Below are 23607 nucleotides of genomic sequence, written 5' to 3'. Positions count from 1 at the left end.
GAGTATGGCTAAGTAAAGTTTACTCTTTTAGCTGTCTATAGAAGGGAACCTACAATTTAGCTTTCCTTCCCAAACCTATTAAAGCTCAGAGTAAAATAATGTATAGTACTTACCCAAAGATAAATCTTCTACTCTTCTCCTCTCAGAAAGAGAATGTCATCTTCCCTCTTTCTCTCCTCTCAGAAACAACTGTCACAATTGCAACCTATTGCATGCTTCAAAGAGAGCTGAAATCCACTATCTGCTCTAAAAGAAGAGGAACACTGTCAAAGGGCATTGTATTGTTGCACAACAATGCATTCCCTCACACTGCAGCCCACACATTGGAAACACTTAGAAAACTGAAGTGGGTAGTCATGGAACATCCAGCATACAGTCCAGATTTAGCCCCATCTGATTTCCACTGTCTTAGATCACTCAAAGAAGCTTTAAGAGGCAGATGATTTTCCTGCGACGTCGATGTGAAAGCGGCAGTGCTCCATGAGACAATCCGTCCCATACAGATGAACAAATATCTTTATATTGTTTCCACAACCTAGGTTAACCTCGTTTAGCATCCAAATAGACCATTTTCAACAATATAAACATTTTGTTTCTCCTTAAGGTGAGAGTGGGAGTTTCAGAATGTCTCCAATGCAAAAGAATACATTTTCTTGCTAATAAAGAAGCCTTATGCAGCAATTCATTTTCCCCATCTAGACAAGCCTAAAGATCGTGCTTGAGAAAATAGGATATCTGCAGGACTTGGGTGTGATTGTATGTGATGATCTTAAGGTGGCCAAACAGATTGAAAAGTGACAGTGAAAGCTAGAAGGATGCTGGGTTGCATAGGGAGAGGTATTGCCAGTAGGGAAAAAGAGACCTCATTTAGAATATTGTGTACAATTCTGGAGGCCGCACCTTCAAAAAGATATAAAAGTGATGGAGTCGGTCCAGAGGAAGGCTACTAAAATGGTATGTGGTCTTCATCATAAGGTGCATGGGTACAGACTTAAGATCTCAATCTGTATACCTTGGAGGAAAGGCGGGAGAGGGGAGATATGATAGAGACGTTTAAAACCTACGTAATGTAAAGGACCAGAAAGTTTGTAACCTCTCACAGAACCAGAACATATGGAGCAGACACTTTGCATGAGGATAAATACCAGAAATATATGCATGATAGGGTGACACATATAGATGAAGGAGAAACTTATACTGCATTTCCTGTGAAATAACTAATCGAGTCAAGTTCTTGAGATATTTCATAAGGAGATGCAGGCCATCCCCCGTAATCTGCTCCACGGGAGGAAGACTTCTGTTCCAGACCTCTGCTAAAGCAGCATAGTCCCACGGAGTACTGAAACTGCCCAGGCTATCCTGGTAGAAGGATAAACTGGCTTTAGTTTGTCAAGACAAAGTGAGGGTTTCTCGAACCATGTCAATCATATCTTTATTCAAAATATTAGGATCCAAGGATTAAATATAATGTGATATCTGTCGATAAAAGTGCCAGTCTTGCACCTGTAAGTGTCCTGCAAGTTGCAGATCCTGAAACGATATCACAGTACTATGGTCAGACTCCAGGTATCTCTCACTATTTGTAATTCCACCTACTTCCTTCTTCCATGCCCAGCCTTCATATCATTTTGCATACCCCTTCTCCCATCCCTGCTCCTCAGCATTTGCTTCCTTATCTTATCACCACCACCAGCACCTGCCTCTTTCTCCCATTCCCATTCCCCTTCCTCCATCCCCATATTTTAGCACCTGACCCTTCCACCATCCTCTGCTTCCTTCTTCTAGCTGACTGGCATTTCTATATCCCTTGCAGAGGTTGTATCAGATGATAGCCGGTCAACCTCAAATTATTTCCTATTGATGTTCATATCTTTCTTAAACTTCCAAGTATATACTTGATTTAATGCATAATCCTTTTGTCCCTTTTAAATTTCTTTATTTTTGTTTGCTTGACTGTTTCCCTATAGGCATCCAAATTTGTCTGAACATCTACTAACTGTTTTTCAAATTCCTCATTTTCACAAGATTATTTGAGTGTTGCCTCTAGGGATTTAATATTCTCCTTCAATTCTAATTCCACTTTTGTAATTTGTTCAGTGATTGATAGCATAAGATATATGCTACATTTATTCAAAATGCATTCCACTTCTCTCTAAAGTGAACATCATAATTGAATAACATAGAGCCCTTCTATATCTGAAGACCCCCTTGGTATCATCTTAAGGGAAATATATTGTGCTAATGTGTTTGCATGCAATTCCAGCTGTATAAGTGACTTACTTTGATTCTCCCAATCAGTCCTTGAATTCAAATCCCCGTTATTTTCAGCTACATAATTCAGCAAGGTTGGACGTTTTATTAAAATATTCCGTTGTTCACCAGAAAAACTAAGTTTTCTTGTTTGCTAGTGCTTGTGCCAAAAAATCTTTGTGTCAACCAAAACTTTGATAAGGCTCAACTACGACTGGTATTCATAATGCATACCAATATTAATTTAAACTACCAATTCCTTCATATATTCTAATTTTTTTATGGATCTTCAGACAGCTTTTCCATAAGGTTCCTCCAGGAATCAGCCTTTATCCTCCTTAATCCATGTCTATTTTTTATCGTGTTTCTTTTTAATTTATCATAAGCAATGTATAAACATAGCACTTATCTTTTGTGAATTTGGCTCCAGATCTCTTATAATTTTCTGTTGTTAATATATCTGAGTCACCTCTCCCGACATGAAATCTTGTTTCAAAATGTTCCTCAGGGTCGACGTACTGCATAGATGATTTCACTCAGAAAAATATTTTTACATATATAAATCTGAGTCCAAACTGTCCTTTAAACTGAATAAAGGCAGAGGAGAGGGATATGGAAGATAGATAGATAGAGAGAGAGACTGGTTGAAGGATGGGGAGATATATAAGAGAGAGAGAGAGCAAAAGACGGGGTAAAGTTTGGGGGAAGGGCTTATGTGAGAGAGACTGGGTGAAGGCTGGGGGGGGGGGGGTACATGAGAGAGAGAGAGACTGGGTGCAGGCTGGGGGCTACATGAAAGCGAGAGATTGGGTGAAGGCTGGGGGGTACATGAGAGAGAGAGATTGGGTGAAAGCTGGGGTGGGGTGCATGAGACAGAGAGAAAGAGACTGGGTAAAGTCTGGAAGGTACAAGAGAGAGCATGAGTATGTGTTTGCACCCGTGTGTGCACATGCATGTCTTGATCCTTCGAATGTTACAAAATATAAATTGTAGCCCTGATGGAAAAAGGTTAGATAAGTCTGCTATAAGGGGACATGTAAATACTATAGTATGCAGGGGCATACTTGTACATAAGGGAGGAGCACAGGTAGGGCTCCCTGTTTTGTGTGTAATTTACAGAATATTGTACGTTGTTTGGGTGTCTACTGTTGGTCTATGGCTGGTTTAACTGTGAATGCCTAAAATTTAGGTACTGCCAGGTTATGCTAGTATTCTATAATGAGAGAGAGCTAGAGAGACTGGGTGAAGGCTGGGGGTACATGAAAGAGAAAGAGATTGGGTGAAGGCTGGAGGGTATGTGCGAGAGACTGGTTGAAGGATAGGGGGTACATATATAGAGAGATTGGGTGGAGGCTGTACCCCCCAGCCTTCACCCAGTCTCTCTCTCTCTTGTATCTCCAGCCTTCACTCAGTCTGGACACCTCCTTCCTTCTCCCTCTCAGGGGCATGAGTGTTGCGTCCAAAGTATCCACCACCTCTACTGAATCTGAAATTAGAAGACTTGACTTGGGAATTGTATCCAGTCTTACAATGAACCATTTCTTAGAAAAATTTATCTTCATTTTTCCTTTAAATGTGCTGGATACATTTCCTTTCACAGCTGGACTTCTTCATACACAACTCTGTGTAATTTTACCGAATTATTGAACACTTACAACCACATGTAACTGACCAAGAGGTCTTTCTCTATCTCTGCCAGATGAACGAGATGCAGTGCAGAAGAAAACCTTTTCCAAATGGGTGAACTCCCACCTGGCTCGAGTGTCCTGCCGCATCGGTGACCTTTACAGTGACCTCCGAGATGGCTACATGCTGACCAAACTACTTGAGGTGCTATCAGGGGAACAGCTGGTAAGAACGCATAACAGTAACTTGTGTAAATACATGCGTCTGTATGATGTCAGAATTTATTTCTTTTAAACTATTTATTTATAAGTGTTTATACCTTTTTCATTGTGTAGGCCATTCAAAATGCAATATACATTCATGAAAAGAAGAAAAATAGAAAGAATGTTCCAGATCAATCGTACCATAACATAATACACTTACATAAAATATATGATGTGAGATATAAATCAGTCGGTGGCGATTAGCTGATTTCAACAGCTGTCTGGCTAAGGCTAATGGCTAAAGATAGACCAGTTTTTAAGGTGGGTCTATCTGGCTATGTGCCTTAGCTGACCAGCTGATAAAAATTGGTGATGACTCATCCTCCCCCCTTGGGGATACTGGACGGCAATCCGAAGAAACAAGCTGGTTTTCCTTTGTCAGGATTGTCTGAGGTAGAAACCTTCTCATATTTCTGACTGGAGGTTCTCTGTTACCAGCTCTCAGCATTGCACAGTGAGTAAGGCTGTTACAAACTGTGGGGAAAATCAGGTGGGGTCCTTAAAAGTTAATTTTAAAGGTTTATGAAGCTAGGGACAGGGATCCCTACTTCCAGGGACCCCTTCCCTGAATTTTTGGTGTTTAATTTTTGCCTTTATGGGCCATCTTAGACGCTAAATTCATTATCATGGGACGATCTTGGATTTCCCAATTTGGTTTTAAAAGTCTCTGCTTCAAAACCCCTTGTTTTTTATTAAAAAGGGCATAGATAGAAGAAGCCAAGATGGAGCCATGAGCACCGCTTTGCTCAAAGTTGCCTTAGTAAGCAATAGGGAAGCAAAAGGCAAAGCTTAATCCTTGCCTTCCAGCAGCAGCTGACCCTCCCCGGCTGAAACAGATTACTTTGAAGGATTGCAGTGTTCGGCGTCCTTCGATTGATACTGTGACATTGGGCGCTCCTGGAGGTTTGACATGAAGAAGCTTGGAAGTTTTGCAATTGATCCCCATACTGCCATCCCCTTCCCCGCGACCCGGAGGTGATTTGGGGTGACCTTCCTATGTGGATGAGGAGCATGGAAGAGTCGTCTACGAAGGGGATACCAATGGCAATGTCTCCGGCTCCACTAATAAGTGGAGCAGTAAGGACAAGTGAAAATCTTATGCTGTTTTTGTAGATGGCTAAAGTATATATGATATTGAGATTTCCCATTCTCCTTTTGGGATTTGCTTTCTGTACAAGCTCTTTATGTAATTCCTTATACTTGAATGGGCTTATTCTGATTTGGACTCCTGTGGAAGGCTTGGTAGCTGAAACACAGCTTGTGTTGAGTCCTATGGGAGAATTTTACCAATAAAGAGCTTTTTTGTTTGATAATTACATCGCTTCTCCATTGTGCTCTTTTTACTCTCACTCGTCTTGGACCTTTCAACAGCAAGGGGCACTAGAAGTGCTCACTTGCATTGGGAGGCCGGATGCTATTCCGGTTGGTGGAAGTGCACCTTCAGGCTCTCTCCATGGTGCATGTGGCTGGAGTGGAAAATGTGCAAGCTGACTTTTTCTCCGTCACCTAGCCCTGACCTGGAAGAGTGGTCTCTCTCGTAACGGGCATTCCGACTCATTGTGCTTCGTTGGGGCAGAGCAGCGATGGACTTGATGGCTTCAACCAAGAACTCGAAAGTCCAGCGCTTCGTAGTGGAAAAACAGAGCTAGGAAGCTTAGGCCTAGACACGTTGGTTCGGCCATTGCCAACTCAGGAACTCCTTTATGTCTTCCCACCTTGGCCCATGGTGGGTCAAATCAGCCGCAGGATCACAGCTCATCTGAGCTTGATGATTCTAGTGGCCCCGGACTGGCCTCACAGTCCATGGTATGCGAATCTTGTCCATTTTCAGTGTGATCACAACCTTCTCATTCACTGACCAGTTCCTATGGAAAACCCCCAGTGCTTTGGTCCTGAGGTATAGCTCTTGAGTGCAAAGCCTTGATTCGAAGGGACTTCTTTGAGGTAGTCATTGCCACTTTTGTGAGGTCCATAAAGCCCTGTACTATAGCAGCTTATGTCAAAGCTTGGCCTTCCTGCAAGACAGTCTATAAAATGGCCTAGTGGTGGCTTCCTTCAAAGTACAGGTGGCAGGCCTCTCCTGTTTTGGGGTGCACAATGGTTCCAGTTCACTTATGGCTCATCCAGTTGTGACCAGATTTCTAGGGGGGGGGGGCCTTGCAACATTCTTGCAACATTTGAGGCCTTGCAACATTCTTTTCCTATGTGGAGCCTTAATATTGTACTGAAGGGGCTTGCTGAAACTCCTTTTGAACCGCTTAAGGATGCATCCCTTCTGATCTGCCTTCTTTTCGTTTCCCAGGGTTGGAGAAGAAGGATGATATTGCTGAAACTGGACATGCAAAGTGTCTTCCTTCACAACTTAGAAAGAACCAATAAATTCTGTCTTGCTGACCATCTGTTTGTCCTGACTAGTCAATCCATGTGTTGCAGGCCAGTGTCCAGGGCCTCTATTGCTAGATGGATCCATATGGTCATTTTGTCGATTTATATTGTCTGTGGTAAGCAGCTGCCAGTTTTCTCTCTAGGCTCACTTGACCAGAAGTGTCGCAGCTTCATGGGTGGAGTCTTTAGTAGTTCCTCCAGCTCATATCTGTAGAGCAGTTACTTGGACATACCTTCACGAGAATTTACAGAGTGGATATGACAGCTCAAACTGATGCCACCTTTGGGGCCTCGGTATTACGGGCAGGCTCTTCTGTCCCACCTTAGACGCTGCCATTGCTTTGGTACGTCACCTGTCGTACAGACTCCAGAGTGGATGTAACAGAATGGAAGATTAGGTTCTTACCTTTGATGATCTTCTTTCTGTTAATTCACAGAGGAGTCTGTATGGCCCGCTCTCTGTCTACTCTGATTCTTTCTGTATCATCTGCATTTTCTGCCTCAGATGTTTCTTTTTTCAGGCCTGAGTATCTTTTGACTAGCAGACAGGCCCTGTGGAGACTCATCTGGTATATGTGAGTACATATCTTAGCCTCTGGCTACTTTCATGTTTGTGCTTGTTGCACTCAGCAGGTTCTTTTTGCTGCTATGTCCGTGTATATGGTTTTTTCCCCCCCTGTTTATTAATTGTTCAGAACAGAATTGTTATGTTTGTGGGGAAGTTTCCCGTATCCTCCTCCTGTGGTATGTTTTGTTCCGGTGATGTTCGATTGCTTGGGGACTAAACTGAAGGGGACTCTGTGTTCCTCTGCTAAATGGGAGGAGCAGAAAGCAATGAGTGTGGCTTTCTGCAAGACCTGGTTCATGGGTACAGATTGAACATCTATTGAACAGGCTCCTCCTCGGATTAACAGAAAGAACATAAGAAGTGCCTCTGCTGGGTCAGACCAGAGGTCCATCGTGCCCAGCAGTCCGCTTGTGCGGCGGCCCATCAGGTCTAGGACCTGTGTAGTAGTCCTCTATCTGTACCCCTCTATCCCTTCAATCCTTTTTTTTTTATCCTACCTTATCTATATCCTTCTAACTGTACCCTTATTCATCCTATATCTTCCCTATCTATATCCTTCAATAACTTCTTCTTCCAAGAATTTATCCAATTTCTCTTTGAAACCCTGTAAAGTACTCTGTCCTATCACACCCTCCGGAAGCGCATTCCAGGTTTCCACCACCCTCTGAGTGAAGAAGTACTTCCTGGCATTGGTTCTAAACCTGTCCCCTTTTAGTTTCTCTGAGTGCCCCCTTGTTCTTGTAGTTCCCCATAGGCTGAAGAATCTGTCCCTCTCCACATTCTCAGTGCCCTTCATGATCTTATATGTCTCTATCATGTCTCCTCTGAGTCTCCGCTTTTCCAGGGAGAAGAGCCTCAGTTTCTCTTGCCTGTCTGCGTATGAAAGGTTTTCCATACCCTTTATCATACGTGTAGCTCTTCTCTGGACCCTCTCAAGTATCGCCATATCCTTCTTCAGGTACGGCGACCAGTACTGAACACAGTACTCCAGATGTGGTTGCACCATTGCTCGATACAACGGCAGGATAACTTCCTTCGTTCTGGTCGTAATACCCTTCTTGATGATACCCAACATTCTGTTTGCTTTCCTTGAGGCTGCTGCGCATTGTGCTGATGGCTTCATTGTGGTGTCCACCAGCACTCCCAAGTCCCTTTCAAGGTTGCTTTCCCCCAGTACAACCCCCCCATTCTGTAGCAGAACCTCGGGTTCTTTTTCCCCACATGCATGACCTTGCATTTCTCCACATTGAAGCTCATCTGCCATTTATTAGCCCACTCCTCCAGCTTGTTCAGATCCCTTTGTAATTCTTTGCAGTCCTCTACTGTTCCTACCCTGCTACAGAGTTTCGTGTCATCCGCAAATTTTATAACTTCACACTTCGTCCCTTTTTCTAGGTCATTAATAAATACATTGAACAACAGTGGTCTGAGTACTGACCCCTGCCGAACACCGCTTGTGACCTCTCTCCAGTCTGAGTAGTGGCCCTTCACTCCCACCCTCTGCTTCCTGCCTGCCAACCAGTGCTTAACCCATCTGTGTACGTCGCCTTCCACCCCGTGGTTCCACAGCTTTCTAAGCAGCCGCTCGTGGGGTACCTTGTCAAAGGCTTTTTGGAAGTCCAGATAAATGATGTCTATGGAATCTCCTCTGTCCATCTGTCTATTTATCTCTTCAAAGAAGTGTAGTAAGTTCGTTTGACAAGACCTTCTTTTGCAGAAGCCGTATTGGGTCATTTTCAGTAGCTTATTTCTGTCTATGTGCTCACTGATGCTGTTTTTTATCAGTGCTTCCACCATCTTCCCCGGGACTGAAGTCAGACTTACCGGTCTGTAGTTTCCCGGGTCCCCTCTTGATCCTGTTTTGAAGATAGGTGTAACATTTGCTTCTCTCCAGTCCTCCGGGATCTCCCTGTTTTCAAGGATAGGTTGCAAACTAATTGGAGTAATTCTGCTGTTTCGTTTTTCAGTTCTTTTAATACCCTTGGGTGGATTCCATCTGGCCCGGGGATTTGTCTATTTTCAATCTATCTACCTGCTGTAGGACATCCTCGAGGCTTACTTCTATTGTCGATAGTTTTTCTTCTTGGTCTCCATTGAAGATTATCTCAGGTTCCGGTACGTTGGTTGTGTCCTCTCTCGTGAAGACTGACGAGAAGAACCTGTTTAACCTATCGGCCACCTCTTTTTCCTCCTTTACTATTCCCTTTCTATCTCCATCATCCAGTGGTCCTACTTCCTCCCTTGCCGGATGCTTCCCTTTAACATATCTGTAGAACGATTTGAAGTTTTTTGCTTCCCTGGCCAGTCTCTCTTTGTATTCTCTTTTTGCTCTCCTAACCACTCGGTGGCATTCTTTTTGGAGTTTCCTGTGCTCTTCCCAGTTATCCCCGGTTTTGTCCTTTTTCCACTTCTGGAATGATTTTTTCTTGTCTCCTATTGCTTTTTTCACTACATTTGTTATCCATACTGGGTCTTTTGTTTTATTCTTTTTGCACCCCTTTCTAAATCTAGGAATGTACAGATTTTGTGCTTCTAGCACCGTGTCCTTGAATAAGGACCAGGCTTGCTTCACGGTCTCTGTTTTTTTTTTTTAAGCTATTCCTAAGCTTCTTTTTCACCATTGCCCTCATTGCGTCATAGTTCCCTTTCTTGTAGTTGAGCGTTGTTGCTTCCCTTTGGCTGTTCCTACTTCTAATTTGTACTTGATCATGTTGTGGTCGCTGTTCTCTAGCGGTCCTAATACATCTACATCCTTTGCAGGCCCTCCCAGTCCGTTGAGGATTAGGTCAAGCGTAACATTCCCTCTCGTTGGCTCCTTGACGAGTTGTTCCAGGAAACAGTCCCGCATGGCCTCTAGGAATTCAGTTTCCCTAGCGCTGGTGGAGCTTCCAATACTCCAGTCTATCCCAGGGTAGTTAAAGTCCCCCATTACCATGACTTTTCCATTTCTGCATACCCGCCTCAATTCTGCTTCCAGTTCCATGTCATCTGCTTCTCTTTGTCCAGGTGGACGATAATATAGTCCTACTTTTAAGTCAGATCCATTTCTTCCTGGCAGTTTAACCCATAATGACTCCAATCCTTCCATTTTTGTTGCCATGTCCATTCCAGTCGGGTGGATGGTGTCTTTTATGTATAGTGCTATTTCTCCACCCTTCATGTGTGTTCTGTCTCTTCTGTAGAGTTTGTACCCTGGCAGTACTACGTCCCATTTTTTTTTGTTCATTCCACCAAGTTTCAGTGATTCCAATTAGAGAATGACACAGGGAAAAAATCTGTCCCCGTCTCTGCACCGTCCCGGCCCACCATCCTCTGCACCGCCCCATCACCGCCGTTCCTTTCACCGCCCCGTCACCGTCACTGCCATCCCTTTCACCGCCCCGTCACCGCCACTGCCATCCCATTCACCGCCCCATCACCGTCCCCGTCTAGCACCCATTTTCTTCCCTCCGCTCCCCCATAGTCTGGCATCTGTCTTCTTCCCTTCCAGCGTGTCTTCTCCCCACTCTGCCTTCCACATTTCCTTTCAGGGTCTGTTCCTCTCTACCCTCTTTCAATGTCTGTTCTATTCCTTTCCACCACCACCCTTCCCTCCCTTCTTTACCATCTGTTCCTTTCTACCACCCTTCTTTCATATCTTCTATCAGTCCCCCCACCATCACTAGCAGTCTCTCTTCTCCCTTACCATGAGCAAATAGAACTTCTGAAAATTGTATTGCTGAGGCATTATTTCTAGTACGCCTTTTTTTCCAGATGGATAATGACATCAATTTTATAATTCTTACTGTCTGCTCTGATTTCATTCACAATTTGGTTTGTGTTTTGTACCTGAGGATTCCATGAGGCATTTAACCTTTTCCTGTCTCTTCTGTGATTTCAAGTTGATTCCTTCAATAATGGAGTCTCAAGGCAGTAGCAGTTTTCTATTTTGGGCTCTTTTGACATTGTTTAAGGGATTTCTTGTACATTTAGTGCTGGTCTTCTTTGATGAGGTCACTTCAGAATCTATTTCCAAGGAAGATAAACTTTTTCCCTTTCACCCCCTCCTTCCTTGTGTGAGCCGGAACACGCGGTCCCCGCAAGCAAGTAATTTTATATCATTTTCATTCTATTCATTCATAGAAATTAAAGTCTAGATAATGCCAGTCACATAACAAAACATGATTTTACAAAAATAATTCCCTGCACAGTCAAGCCTGCAAGGATTACTAGATGTCTTCCAGCAGCTCCCCTCCCTCCCTCCCCCTTACCTTTGTGGCCAAGTCAAAATGATCTACCAACAATAAAATTTTAAAAACACAAAGCACGCTGTACGCAGAGAAAATGTTAATTATCATTTATATTCCGCGGGTTTTCAAAGAGGTCAAGGCAGATGACTTTATGCAATGTCACCTCAGTAACAACTATACAAAAATAGACAAATATTCCCCCTCCCTTTTTACTAAACTGCGATAGCGGTTTTTAGCGCAGGGAGCTGCGCTGAATGCCCCACGCTGCTCTCGACGCTCATAGGCTCCCTGCGCTAAAAACCGCTATTGCGTTTTAGTAAAAGGGGGCCATAGTGCAAAATATAGACAGCAGATATAAATTCTCAAAACGGACACATTTTGATCACTAAGTTGAAAATAAAATCATTTTTCCTACCTTTTTGTCTGGTGATTTCATGAGTCTCTAGTCCTTCTTCTGATCCTTCTTCTTTCTTCTCCTGCCCCCCCTCTTTCTTTCTCTCTCCCCCTGGCTCCCCTCTTTCTTTCTGCCTTTCTTTCTCTCTCCCCCTGACCCCTCTTTATTTCTGCCTTTCTTTCTCTCTCCCCCTGCCCCCCTCTTAATTTTTTTGCTTTCTTTCTCTCTCCCCCTAGCCCCCAAAAAGCCATCGTGCCAATTCTCCACTTCCATGATTCTTTCCCTACCCTCACCCCCAAGCAAGCAGCCGATTTCACCCTGCTCCTTCCTCGATGTCCTGAACTTCATCGGGCAGCAGCAGCATTCACAATTCACTGATGTTGCCCGCTTCAGGCCTTCCTCTCTGTCGGGTCCTGTCTTCATGAAAATAGGAAGTAGGCAGGACCCGGCAGAGAACAAGGCCTGAAGCCGGCAACAGCAGCGAATTGTAAACGCTGCTGCTGCCCGAAGAAGGTAATGGAGCACCGAGGCAGACCGCTTCTCCCCCCTCCCAGCCGAATCCCTGCTGACCCTCCTATCTCCCCCCCCCCCGTGAACCTTTCCGACCCTCCCAGCGAGAGCAGCAAACCTCCTTCGCGGCTTTCTCCTCCCTCTGCCGCGTCACTGATGACGTCATCAGTGATGCGGCAGAGGGAGGAGAAAGTCGACGCTACTGGAGGGAGGTTTGCTGCTTTCGCTGGGAGGGTCGGAAAGGTTCACTGGGGGGGGAGATAGGAGGGTCAGCGGGGGTTCGGCTGGGAGGGGGGAGAAGCGGTCTGCCTCGGTGCTCCAAGGCCTGGCGCCATTACCTTTTTCGCCCCTCCCGCCCCCCCCCCTTGGTATGCTACTGCTCTCCAGCTCTCCTTAGTTTGCCGGTTTTCTTTTTCGGCGACCGGCACGCTTTCAAAGAGCCGCGCACGCGCGGCAGCTCAAAGTTCAATCTTCTGCTCTGCTGCAACTTCCTGTTTCCGGTTGGGTCAGAGCAGAAGATTGAATACTGAGCAGCCGCGCGTGTGCGGCTCTTTTGAAAGCGTTCCGGTCGCTGAAAAAGAAAGCCGGCAAACTAAGGTGAGGTGGAGAGAGGAAGCTGGTTAAACGATCGAGCCGGCGTGCGGGTGGGCGGATGGGGGTGCGGGTACCGCACGATCCTTTATGCCTCACTGCGGTGACAAGACCATTCACCGCTCCACGGGGCGGTGATGGCCTTGTCCCTGTCCCCGCAGAGGCTGCTAATTTTCATTCCCCGTTTTTGGCGGGTTACCCGCGGCTAAACGCAGTAGCCGCGGGTAAACCGCCACCGTGTCATTCTCTAATTCCAATGATATCTAGGTCCTCTTTTTGGGCCGTGACTTCTAGTTCACCCATTTTGTTCTTCAGGCTCCTCGCATTTGCGTACAAGCAACTTATGTCCTGGTTTTTCTTTATCCCTGCTTTTATTCCTTGAGGATTTCTCCTCTTGTTGTCCTCTTCTGCCAGTCCCCATTTCCTGTTCATTTCTTCCTCATTCTTTGGTGCATCTTTTTCGTCCTCATCTTGAGTCCTCAATTTCTCTTGTTTTTCTAGCTCCCGCTGTTTGTCCTTCTTTTTGTCCTCCGGCTTCCCGTGTTTCTTTAACTCCTGTTGTTTGCCTTTTGTTATTTCCCAGCGTTTTTCCCTCTCAGTATCATCTCTGGATACTCTTGTCCGAACCGTTGACAACAGGTCAACTGTCGGCTTTCCCCTTCTTCTTAGTTTAAAGCCTGCTGTATTCCTCTCTCGACGTTGCCTGCTAGTAGCCTCATTCCTGCCGTGCTCAGGTGTAGTCCGTCCCTCCTGAAGAGCTTGTTCTTCCCCCAAAAGGTAGTCTAGTTCCTCACAAAGTGGAAACCCTCTTCATCACACCATCTCCTCAGCCATGCGTTTATTGCTTGTACTTCAGTCTGCCTCTTCATGTCTGCCCTCGGTATTGGCAGGATCTCTGAGAATGCTATCCTCTGTCCTCATTTTCAGTTTCCTTCCCAGGGTCTTGAATTGTTCAGTTAGTGCAGTCCTGCTGTAATTCCTCCTATTGACGTCATTTGTTCCAATGTGGATCATCACTGCTGTTTCTTCCGTTTCCGCTCCTTCCAAGATCCTCTCGATTCTGTCGGTGATGTCCTTCGTTCTTGCTCCCGGGTGACAGGTCACTAGTCGGTCATCCCTCCCTCCTGCTATGTGACTGCCCACTTCTCTCAGGATTGAGTCCCCCACTATGATTGCAGATTTCCCTTTTTTCATCTTCCTCTCTGGTCGCAAGTCTGTATCTTCAGTGTGGTTCAGAACTTCTCCTTCAGGGTACCGGTGAGGCTTTGACTCCTCTGCTTGCTCAATTCCACCATGAGCTCCATCATCCCTGGTGCCTGTTGGTTCCAGTCCTCCAACTTGCATGGGCTTCCTCGCTCCAAAGTTGCTGGTAACCCTGATCTTCCAGCTGCCTGTGGGCCTCCTCAATGAATTTCTCAAGTTTCCTTATTTGCTCCTCGATGCAGTTCTCTCTTGTGGGGTCTTCAGCCTCCTTGAACGGGTCTTCCAAGATGTGGAGTCTCTCCAGTTCCTGAACCCTGCACTGTAGTCGTCCGACCTCCTTCTTCAGGCTTTCTAGTTCCTGACACCGACTGCATATGTACGCCTGCCTTCCTGAGGGGAGGTAGTCGTACATATGACACTCTGTGCAGTATACTGGAAAGTTCTTCTGGGTTCTTGCTGCTTCCATTCTTCTCCTTTTTCCCCTTCAAATTACTAGGTGTATTCTGCTCCCTTTTTTAGTGTGTGTTTGTGTGCTCTCTCCTGTGTTGGCTCCTTCCTACCTCCTTATACTTCCTACTTCGCTTTCTTTTGCTTTTGAGTAAGTGCTGTCCTTTGTTGGGCCTACCTCTTCCTTGTCCCCGGAGCCTGCTGCCTCTCTATCCTTCTTGGTCTTGTGTGTGTGCTCTCCTTGTGCGTGTGTCCGCTTCCTCCTTACCTTCCTGTGCTTCTGTGATGTCCTGGAGTCCTCTTCTGTTATTTGCTCGGCCCTTCTCAAGGCCCTTCGCAAAGGCGCTCTCGCCTTCGCCACGCGCCGAATGGCTGCGCGCTGTTGACTTAAGGGGGAGTCCTCTTAAGGGGGAGTCTGGGATGAGCTGCTGACGCGGTGGCGGTGGGCAAATGTAAAATGACAAAAAAACAAATGTAATATGACATAACAGAAGAGAAAAATATGAAGAACGAAAAAGTCCTATACACAAATGCTAGGAGCCTAAGAACTAAAATGGGAGAGCTAGAGGTTATAGGCAGTAAGGAGGACCTAGACATAATTGGAATCACAGAAACAGGGTGGTCTGGAGACAACAAATGGAATGTGGTCCTACCTGTAGAAGGGACAGGACACACAAGAAAGGTGGAGGAATAGCGCTATATATAAAGGACTCCATTCAGTCAACCAGGATGGAAACAACAGTAAGGGCGGACGGCTTGGAATCACTATGGGTTAAGCTGACAGGAGAAAATGGAGCAGACATAAAATTGGGACTGTACTATCGCCCACCAGGGCAACCGGAAGCAAACGACCAGGACTTGGAGGCTAAATTGAGGCAGGCATGCAAAGGCGGAAATGTGGTGGTAATGGGGGATTTCAACTACCCTGGAATAGACTGGAGCATTGGACACTCAAGTTGCACGAGAGAAACAAAATTCCTGGAGGCAGTGAGAGACTGTTTCATGGAACAGCTAGTCATGGAACCAACGCGAGGAGATGCAACTCTTGACCTAATCCTCAATGGGCTAGGAGGACCCGCCAAGGAGGTGGTAGTACTAGCGCCACTAGGAAACAGCGATCACAACATGATCCAGTACAAGCTAAAAATAGGAACATCAAAGTGAAAAGAACCAAAACGACAGCACTCAATTTCAGAAAAGGAAATTACGAGGAAATGAGGAAAATGGTGTGAAAGAAGCTCAGAAACAGCTCAGGGAAAATGGAGACCATAGAGGAAGCCTGGGCCCTACTCAAGGGCAAGGTGCACGAAGCACAAAACCTGTATGTCCCCAGGTTTAGGAAAGGGTGCAAAAAAAATCGCACAAAAAACCCGGCGTGGATAACAAATGCAGTGAAAAAGGCGATAAGTAACAAGAAAACATCTTTCAGAAAATGGAAAAAGGACCAAACAAAAGAAAACCAGAAGGAGCACAAAAGGCACCAAAAAGAATGTCACCGAATGGTCAGGAATGCGAAAAGGGAATACGAGGAGAGACTGGCGGGGGAAGCAAGAAACTTCAAACCATTCTTCAGGTATGTGAAGGGGAAACAACCAGCCAGGGAGGAAGTGGGACCGTTGGATGATGGAGACAGGAAGGGAGTGGTAAAGGAGGAAAAAGAGATAGCTGACAGGTTAAACAAGTTCTTCTCGTCAGTCTTCACGAGAGAAGACACATCCAATATCCCAGAACCTGAGGAGATCATAAACGGAGTCCATGATGAAAAACTGGTCCAACTAGAGGTAAGCAAAGAGGATGTCCTCCGACAGATAGACAGGCTGAAGAGCGACAAATCACCAGGTCCGGACGGCATCCACCCAAGGGATGCCGTCCGGACCTGGTGATTTGTCGCTCTTCACCCAAGGGTACTAAAAGAGCTGAGAAACGAAATAGCGGAAATACTTCACCAAATATGTAACCTATCATTAAAAACTGGGGAGATCCCAGAGGACTGGAAAATAGCAAATGTCACGTCTATCTTTAAGAAGGGATCAAGGGGGGACCCGGGAAACTACAGGCCGGTGAGCTTGACCTTGGTCCCAGGAAAAATGATGGAAGCACTGGTCAAGGACACAATCTGCGAACACATAGAAAGCAAGGGACAACTGAAGACGAACCAACATGGCTTCTGCAAGGGAAGGTCGTGCCTCACGAACTTACTGTACTTCTTTGAAGGAATAAACAGACAGATGGATAAGGGGGAATCCATGGACATCATTTACCTCGACTTCCAAAAAGCCTTCGACAAGGTACCCCACGAACGGCTGCTTAAGAAGCTGTGGAACCACGGGGTGCAAGGGGATGTCCACCGATGGATCAAAAACTGGCTGGCAGGCAGGAAACAGAGGGTTGGAGTAAAGGGCCACGACTCAGACTGGCTAAGGGTCACGAGCGGAGTTCCGCAGGGGTCGGTGCTGGGAACGCTCCTGTTCAATATATTTATTAACGACCTGGAGGCGGGAACAAAATGTGAGGTTATAAAATTTGCGGATGACACCAAACTCTGCAGCAAGGTTAGAACCGCGGAAGACTGCGAGGACCTGCAAAGGGACCTAACGATACTGGAAGAGTGGGCAAAAAAGTGGCAAATGAGCTTTAACATAGAGAAATGCAAGGTCATACATGTAGGGAAAAAGAACCCGATGTTCAGCTACAAAATGGGGGGAATCGCTGCTAGGGGTAAGTAACCTTGAAAGAGACCTGGGGGTGATGGTAGACACAACAATGAAGGCGTCAGCACAATGCGCGACGGCCTCAAGGAAAGCAAAGCGAATGTTGGGTATCATTAAAAAGGGTATCACAACCAGGACGAAGGAAGTCATCATGCCGCTGTATCGTGCAATGGTGCGCCCACATCTGGAATACTGTGTTCAGTACTGGTCGCCACACCTCAAGAAGGACATGGCAGTACTTGAGGGGGTCCAGAGAAGAGTGACTAAACTGATAAAAGGTATGGAAAACTTTTCATACGCTGACAAATTGAAAATGCTGGGGCTGTTCTCCCTGGAAAAGCGGAGACTTAGAGGAGACATGATAGAAACCTTCAAGATCCTGAAGGGCATAGAGAAAGTAGACAGGGACAGATTCTTCAGACTGTGGGGAACCACAGGTACTAGGGGTCACTCAGAGAAAATGAAAGGAGACAAGTTTAAAACAAATGCTAGGAAGTTTCATTTTTACCCAGAGGGTGGTGGACACATGGAACGCGCTTCCGGAGGTTGTGATAGGCCAGAACACAGTACAGGGGTTCAAGGAAGGTTTAGATAGGTTCCTAAAGGTTAAGGGGATTGAGGGGTACAGATAGGAGTAGAGGTAGGTTATAAAAATGGTCAGGAGCTACTTCACAGGTCATAGACCTGATGGGCCGCCGCGGGAGCGGACCGCTGGGCGCGATGGACCTCTGGTCTGACCCAGTGGAGGCAACTTCTTATATTCTTCTTATGTTCTTATGATATACACAAAATAATAGACAAAATGAAATATAATTTCAGTTGGATCATACACACGCTTCCTGCAATAAATAATTACCTACAACCCTGGGTGTTCCCAGATTTTTAGCAAAAGATTTATGTGACCTTGTAGGCTGCTGGCTTAGCAGGTAAGTGGTCTTTGGAACATAATTCTGTTCTCAGTGTTCAGGATAGCAGAGGTGGGGGTAAGGAAAGGAAGATGAGATACTGGTCAAATGGAGGAGGACTAAAGTTAAAGGAGATATGTTAGCAACCTGGGAGGAGTAGAGAGAGGAAAGGGAGATGGTAGTAACCTGGAGTGAGAGTAGTGAGGGGAAGAAGAGATGCTAGCAAACTGGGAAGGAGTAGAAAAGGGAAGGGGAGATACTGTGGGGGTGGTGGGAGCAGAAATAGAGAGGAGAAAGGGAAATGCTGACAACCTGGAGGGGGGTGTAGGGAGAAGTGGATGATAGAGCAGAATATAAATACTGGCAATCCATCTATCTCTTCTCTGATTACCTTAAGAGTGTAAAAATATGCATATGGAAGTTAGAAGGTTAAATACACACCTAACAGTTACAAGATCAGTAGAAGTAAAGCAAAAGACTGTGGTTCATAATTGAGGAATATAACAAACTAACAAACAAAGAAAAAGCAAGTGAGATGTCATAAAATAACAAAAGGGTGCATTTATTAGTATAAAATAGAGAGTTGCGCGGGGACAGAAATCCCACCCGTCCCCGCCAAAGTCCCACCCGTCCCCGTGAGGAATCCCTCCATCCCCACCCGTTCCCGTGAGGAATCCCCTCCGTCCCCGCCCATCCCTATAAACTTCAGAAATAGTTTAATTATGCTACTGAATTAAAGGCTCTGGTAGAAACCCATTTACAAATAAGCAAAAACACTTTATTAATTTGGAAATATTAATTGGGAAGAATACATACTTTGTAAACGGGTTTCTACCAGAGCCTCTAATGTTTATAAATTTTTATCAACACAACTTAATATACTACTTTATCCTGAAGCAAAAAAAAAAAAAAAAAGAAATAGAATTCTTTTCCTACCTTTGTTTCCTGGTTTCTGCTTTCCTCATGTTCTCATTCAATTCCTTCCATCCACTGTCTCTCTTCCTTCTGCATCTTCCATTTGCTCTTTTACTGTGCCTCTCCCTTTCTTCCCCCTTCCAAATTGGTCTGGCACCCATCTTCTTCCCTCCGCTCCCCCCATAGTCTGGCATCTGTCTTCTTCCCTGCCAGCGTCTTCTCCCTACTCTCTCTTCCCCATTTTCTTTCAGCGTCCTTCTCCCCCTCATCTTCCCCATGTCCTGTCAGCGTCCTTCTCCCCCCTCTGTCTTCCCCATGTGCTTTCAGTGTCCTTCTCCCCCCTCTGTCTTCCCCATGTGCTTTCAGTGTCCTTCTCCCCCCTCTGTCTTCCACAAGTGCTTTCAGAGTCCTTCTCCACCCCTTCCCATGGCCTTTCAGCGTCCTTCTCCACCCCTTTGTCTTCCCCATGTGCTTTCAGTGTCCTTCTCCCTCCTCTGTCTTCCACAAGTGCTTTCAGAGTCCTTCCCCCCCCCTCCGGCCCGTCTTCCCCATGGCCTTTCAACGTCCTTCTCCACCCCTTTGTCTTCTCCAGTGCTTTCAACGTCCTTCTCCCGCCCCGGGTGCAGCACAGCCGGCCAGGTCCCCTTACTTTTGTGGCGCTTCCCCGACCGACCGACAACAGCCCCGGTCCGACAAACCTCCCTGCCCTTAACCGCGAATCTAAATTACCTTTTTACAGCTGCTGTAAGAAGATAATTTAGATTCGCGGCTACAGGGCAGGGAGGATTGTCAGACCGGGGCTGTTGTCGGTCGGGGAAGCGCCACAAAAGTAAGGGGACCTGGCCAGCTGTGCTGCATTCGGGGCGGACCGCCCCCTCCCTTGGTAGTCACTCGAACCGCGAGGCTACTCTCCGTCTCCTTACCTGCTCTGCCTGCAGCACAGAGCCGAACGGAAGTCTTCCCGACGTCAGCGCTGACGTCGGAGGGAGGGAGAGCTTTGTTTAAGCCCTCCCTCCTCTCCGACTTCAGCGCTGACGTCGGGAAGACTTCCGTTCGGCTCTGTGCTGCAAGCAGAGCAGGTAGAGAGAAGAAGAGCCGCGCGACTGAGTACATCCAGCCCCGCAGGATCCCTGCGACCCTCGGAGGCGTCTCCAAGGGATCCCCGCGACCCTAGGGGGCGTCCCCACGGGATTCCCGTGACCCTAGGGGGCATCCCCACAGGATCCCCGTGACCCGAAGGGGGAACCCGCGGGATGCCTGCGGGTCCCGCGGGATTCCCGTCGTCCCCGTTCCCGTTCCCGTGCAGCTCTCTAGTATAAAAGTCCTAGTACGTTTACTTGATCAAATCACAAGGTTAAAATCCTAACTAGGATCCCAGTTTCGGCTATCTGGAATGCCTACTTCGGGGACTAATGAAGTAAAAATAGGTGTGCTTCACTTTCACTGTGACTTTAAGGAGGTAATTCTATAAGTGGGTGCTTTGTTTAAGGTGCCCCAATGCCACATTGTTAGAGCCTATTGTATATCGGCACGTGAGCATTCAGATGCTAAATGTGGCAAGTGTGCGATATTCATAGTTTCATAGTTTATTAAAATTTGATAAAACACTTCTCCTGGAATACAAAGCGTTGTACATTAAAATTTTAAATATGGGTAGGGAACAAACAACAAATAATAAACATAGACCTTCCAAGACTGACATGGTTGAGGTTACAACATGAGAACAATAAAAATATAACACAGCTTATGGTGTGCCTAGTTTTAGAATGTGAGAAATTTATAGTCATCACTTTCTTAGATCCTCTTTTACTAAGCTACAGTAGAGGTTTCTACTGTGGCCTGGGGCGCTAAATGCTCCAATGCTCATAGGAATTCTATGAGTGTAAGAGCTGCATCTGAGCATCTAGAGCTCCAGGCCATGGTAGAAACTTCTACCACAGCTTAGTAAAAGAAGGGGTTAGTGAAGTACTATGAACTCATAAGTGAATTAAAATCACATGAAACTTTGTTTGACTGAACTGTTTATGAATTTCTGCTTGACCCATTAGCCAAAGCCCACTCGGGGCCGAATGAGGATCCATTCACTGGAGAATGTGGACAAAGCCCTGCAATTCCTGAAAGAGCAGCGTGTGCATTTGGAGAATGTGGGCTCCCATGACATTGTGGACGGCAATCACCGGCTGACCCTAGGGCTCATCTGGACCATCATTCTGAGATTCCAGGTGTGATTCTGGCATACTTTTGTGGGTAGGAATAGTCGGCTCAGTTTTTAAAAAATTTACTTCAAACTCAGAGAATTAGACTGATGATTTTTTGACTACTTGTCAGTTTTCTGTTTCAGCTCTGTTTTTTGTTCCAGCTCAGTTGCAAAATAATTAGAGCTGACCTATCTTGGGATCTGCTGGCATGAATCTTCATTCACAACTACTTTAGAATTTTACCCCTTTTTTTAAAATATTCTACCAAGTAGTTTTCCTCCTGTTAAGGTTATCATGTACTTTATGCCATGAGTTTTCGCACCCATATAAATTTAATCACACAGCACTTGATCAGCACTGTTGGGTAAACTCAAGCTGCAAGTACACTTCTAACTTCATTCTGAAATAATGGGATAGATATACAAATTTTTCTATAAATAAATAAATTTTAAATTTTTTAATCAATAATTAAGGGCTCCTTTTATCAAGCTGTGTTAACCCCCTAAAAACTACCGCCTGCTCAAGGGAGGCAGTAGTGGCTAGTGTGGCCGGTGGTTTAGTGCGTGGTTTTATGTGCGTTAAACCGCTAGCGCAGCTTGATAAAAGGAGCCCAAAATCTTGTACAGAAAAAAACTAGAAATGCAAAGAACACTAATGGAAAATCTAAAAGAAACAAGAAGTCTTAAACACATTTCATAAGGGGTTGTAATCCAAAAAAAAAATTACCAATATATCAATCTTATTAAAGGATATAACAAAAGGGAAATCAAGCAGAACAGAACTATGACTATAGGGATCCATGTATTAATTCAGAGACTTAATTAGCTTCACAGCAATAGTCTTCAGGAGACGAGGTAGCAGCTAGAGACTTTTTAGATGACAAAAACTAGTCAAATGGGCTGGATCAATGAACATAACATAACAATACTAGTGTTTAAGTCCGTTCTAGAATATATGTCTGTCTGTCTTTCTTTCTGTCTCTCTCCCTGCTCCTGTCTGTCTATCTGTCTCTCTCCCTGGCCCCCTTTGTCTGTCTGTGTTTCTGTCTCTCTTCCTGCTCCTTCTTACTTTATTTCTGTCTCTCTCCCTCCCTCCCTCTATCTTTCTTTCTTTCTCTTTCTCCCTCCCGCTGTCTGTCTGTCTGTCTCTGTTTTTCTTTCTTTCTGTCTGTCTCTCTTCCTGCCCTCTGTCTGTTTGTCTTTCTCTCCCCTTTGTCTGTCTTTCTTTCTCTCTGGCCCCTGTCTGTCTTTCTTTCTTTCTGTCTCTCTCCCTGCCCACTGTCTTTCGTTCTCGTGCACTGCCTGCCTGCCTATATTTCTGTCTCTCTTCATGGCCCCCTGCCTGCCTACCTTTCTTTGTCTTTCTCCGTGGTCCTCTTCTGTCTCCCCCCCCAAAGCAAACCAAGATTGCTCCCTGCCCCCAGCACACCGCTCCCCCCCCAAAGCAAAGCAAGTTTGCTCCCTGGTCCCCTTTCCCTCTCCCCCCTCACTTCACTGTGCAGTAGCAGCATCCCTTTCCCCCCTCACTTCCCTGTGCAGCAGCAGCATTTCCCTCCCACCCCACTTCCCAGTGCAGCAGCAGCATTCCCTTCCACCCCACTTCCCTGTACAGCAGCAGCATTTCTAGCCAGCTCTCTTACCCTTGCCAAAGTTATTTTTGAGTTTAAAGCTGCTGTGGCGGCTCCTCTCACGATTTGCGCCTGCGTTGGAAACCTTTTCTCTGACTTGACGTCAGAGGTGCGACTGCGGTTTTGAACTTAAAAATAACTTTGGCAAGGGTAAGGGAGCCGGCCAGACCGTAGGGCGCAGAACAGTACCTGGGGGGGCTGCAAGTTTGACACCGCTGTTAGATGGCGTGAGGGCAGGAGGGTGGAGTCACCTCCGTGCGTCCCTGCTTCACGTGCCTCCGCATGCGCAGAAGAAAGCACCACTGACTCCTTCTGCGCATGTGAATCCATGGAGCTACGGAGTACGGATGCATGGAGCCACCAGGTTTGAAGTGCACATGCGCGCTAAGGGAATTATAGCGGATGCTCTTTATACCGCAGCTACCTCTCAGTTCTGTGCGGTTAACAGAGTAAAGATACTGGACATTCACAGTGAATTACAATCCAAATTATGACACATAGAAATGTACGAAAGCATAAATGCTCCCAACTGGGTCACTTTAGGTTTTCAAAGAAGAAACTGATTTCTTTTCTGTGTTTCTTGCGATAGGTCTGGAAAGACATTAATTCTCAAGGTCCAAAATAATTTATCCCGATATTTGAAAAGCATCTTAGAAACCATTTTTTATCAGATAACAATGCAAAGATAACATAGTAGAAGAAGTAACATGTTCAGATTCAGAAATATTAGAGACATCAATTCCCAAATTCTATAAACGGTATGCAAATTTGGGCATGGATCACAG

The 23607-nt window shown here is 45.8% G+C and overlaps 1 protein-coding gene across 3 annotated transcripts in view; it reads left to right on the top strand.

Moving 5' to 3' along the window:
* SPTBN4 (spectrin beta, non-erythrocytic 4) overlaps nucleotides 1-23607 on the top strand; it is a 420524-nt gene that overhangs the window by 42775 nt on the left and 354142 nt on the right. For all 3 annotated transcript variants that reach the window (XM_033954096.1, XM_033954095.1, XM_033954094.1), the window contains 2 exons: nucleotides 3950-4101; nucleotides 21046-21219. In XM_033954096.1, the coding sequence (XP_033809987.1) occupies nucleotides 3950-4101; nucleotides 21046-21219 (326 nt within the window). The remainder of the gene's footprint in view (nucleotides 1-3949; nucleotides 4102-21045; nucleotides 21220-23607) is intronic.

This window comes from Geotrypetes seraphini, chromosome 8 (assembly GCF_902459505.1).
Source record: "Geotrypetes seraphini chromosome 8, aGeoSer1.1, whole genome shotgun sequence".
Classification (NCBI taxonomy): Eukaryota; Metazoa; Chordata; class Amphibia; order Gymnophiona; family Dermophiidae; genus Geotrypetes; species Geotrypetes seraphini.
Note: the sequence above shows the minus strand (reverse complement) of the source record. Positions and strands in the feature narration are given on the sequence as shown.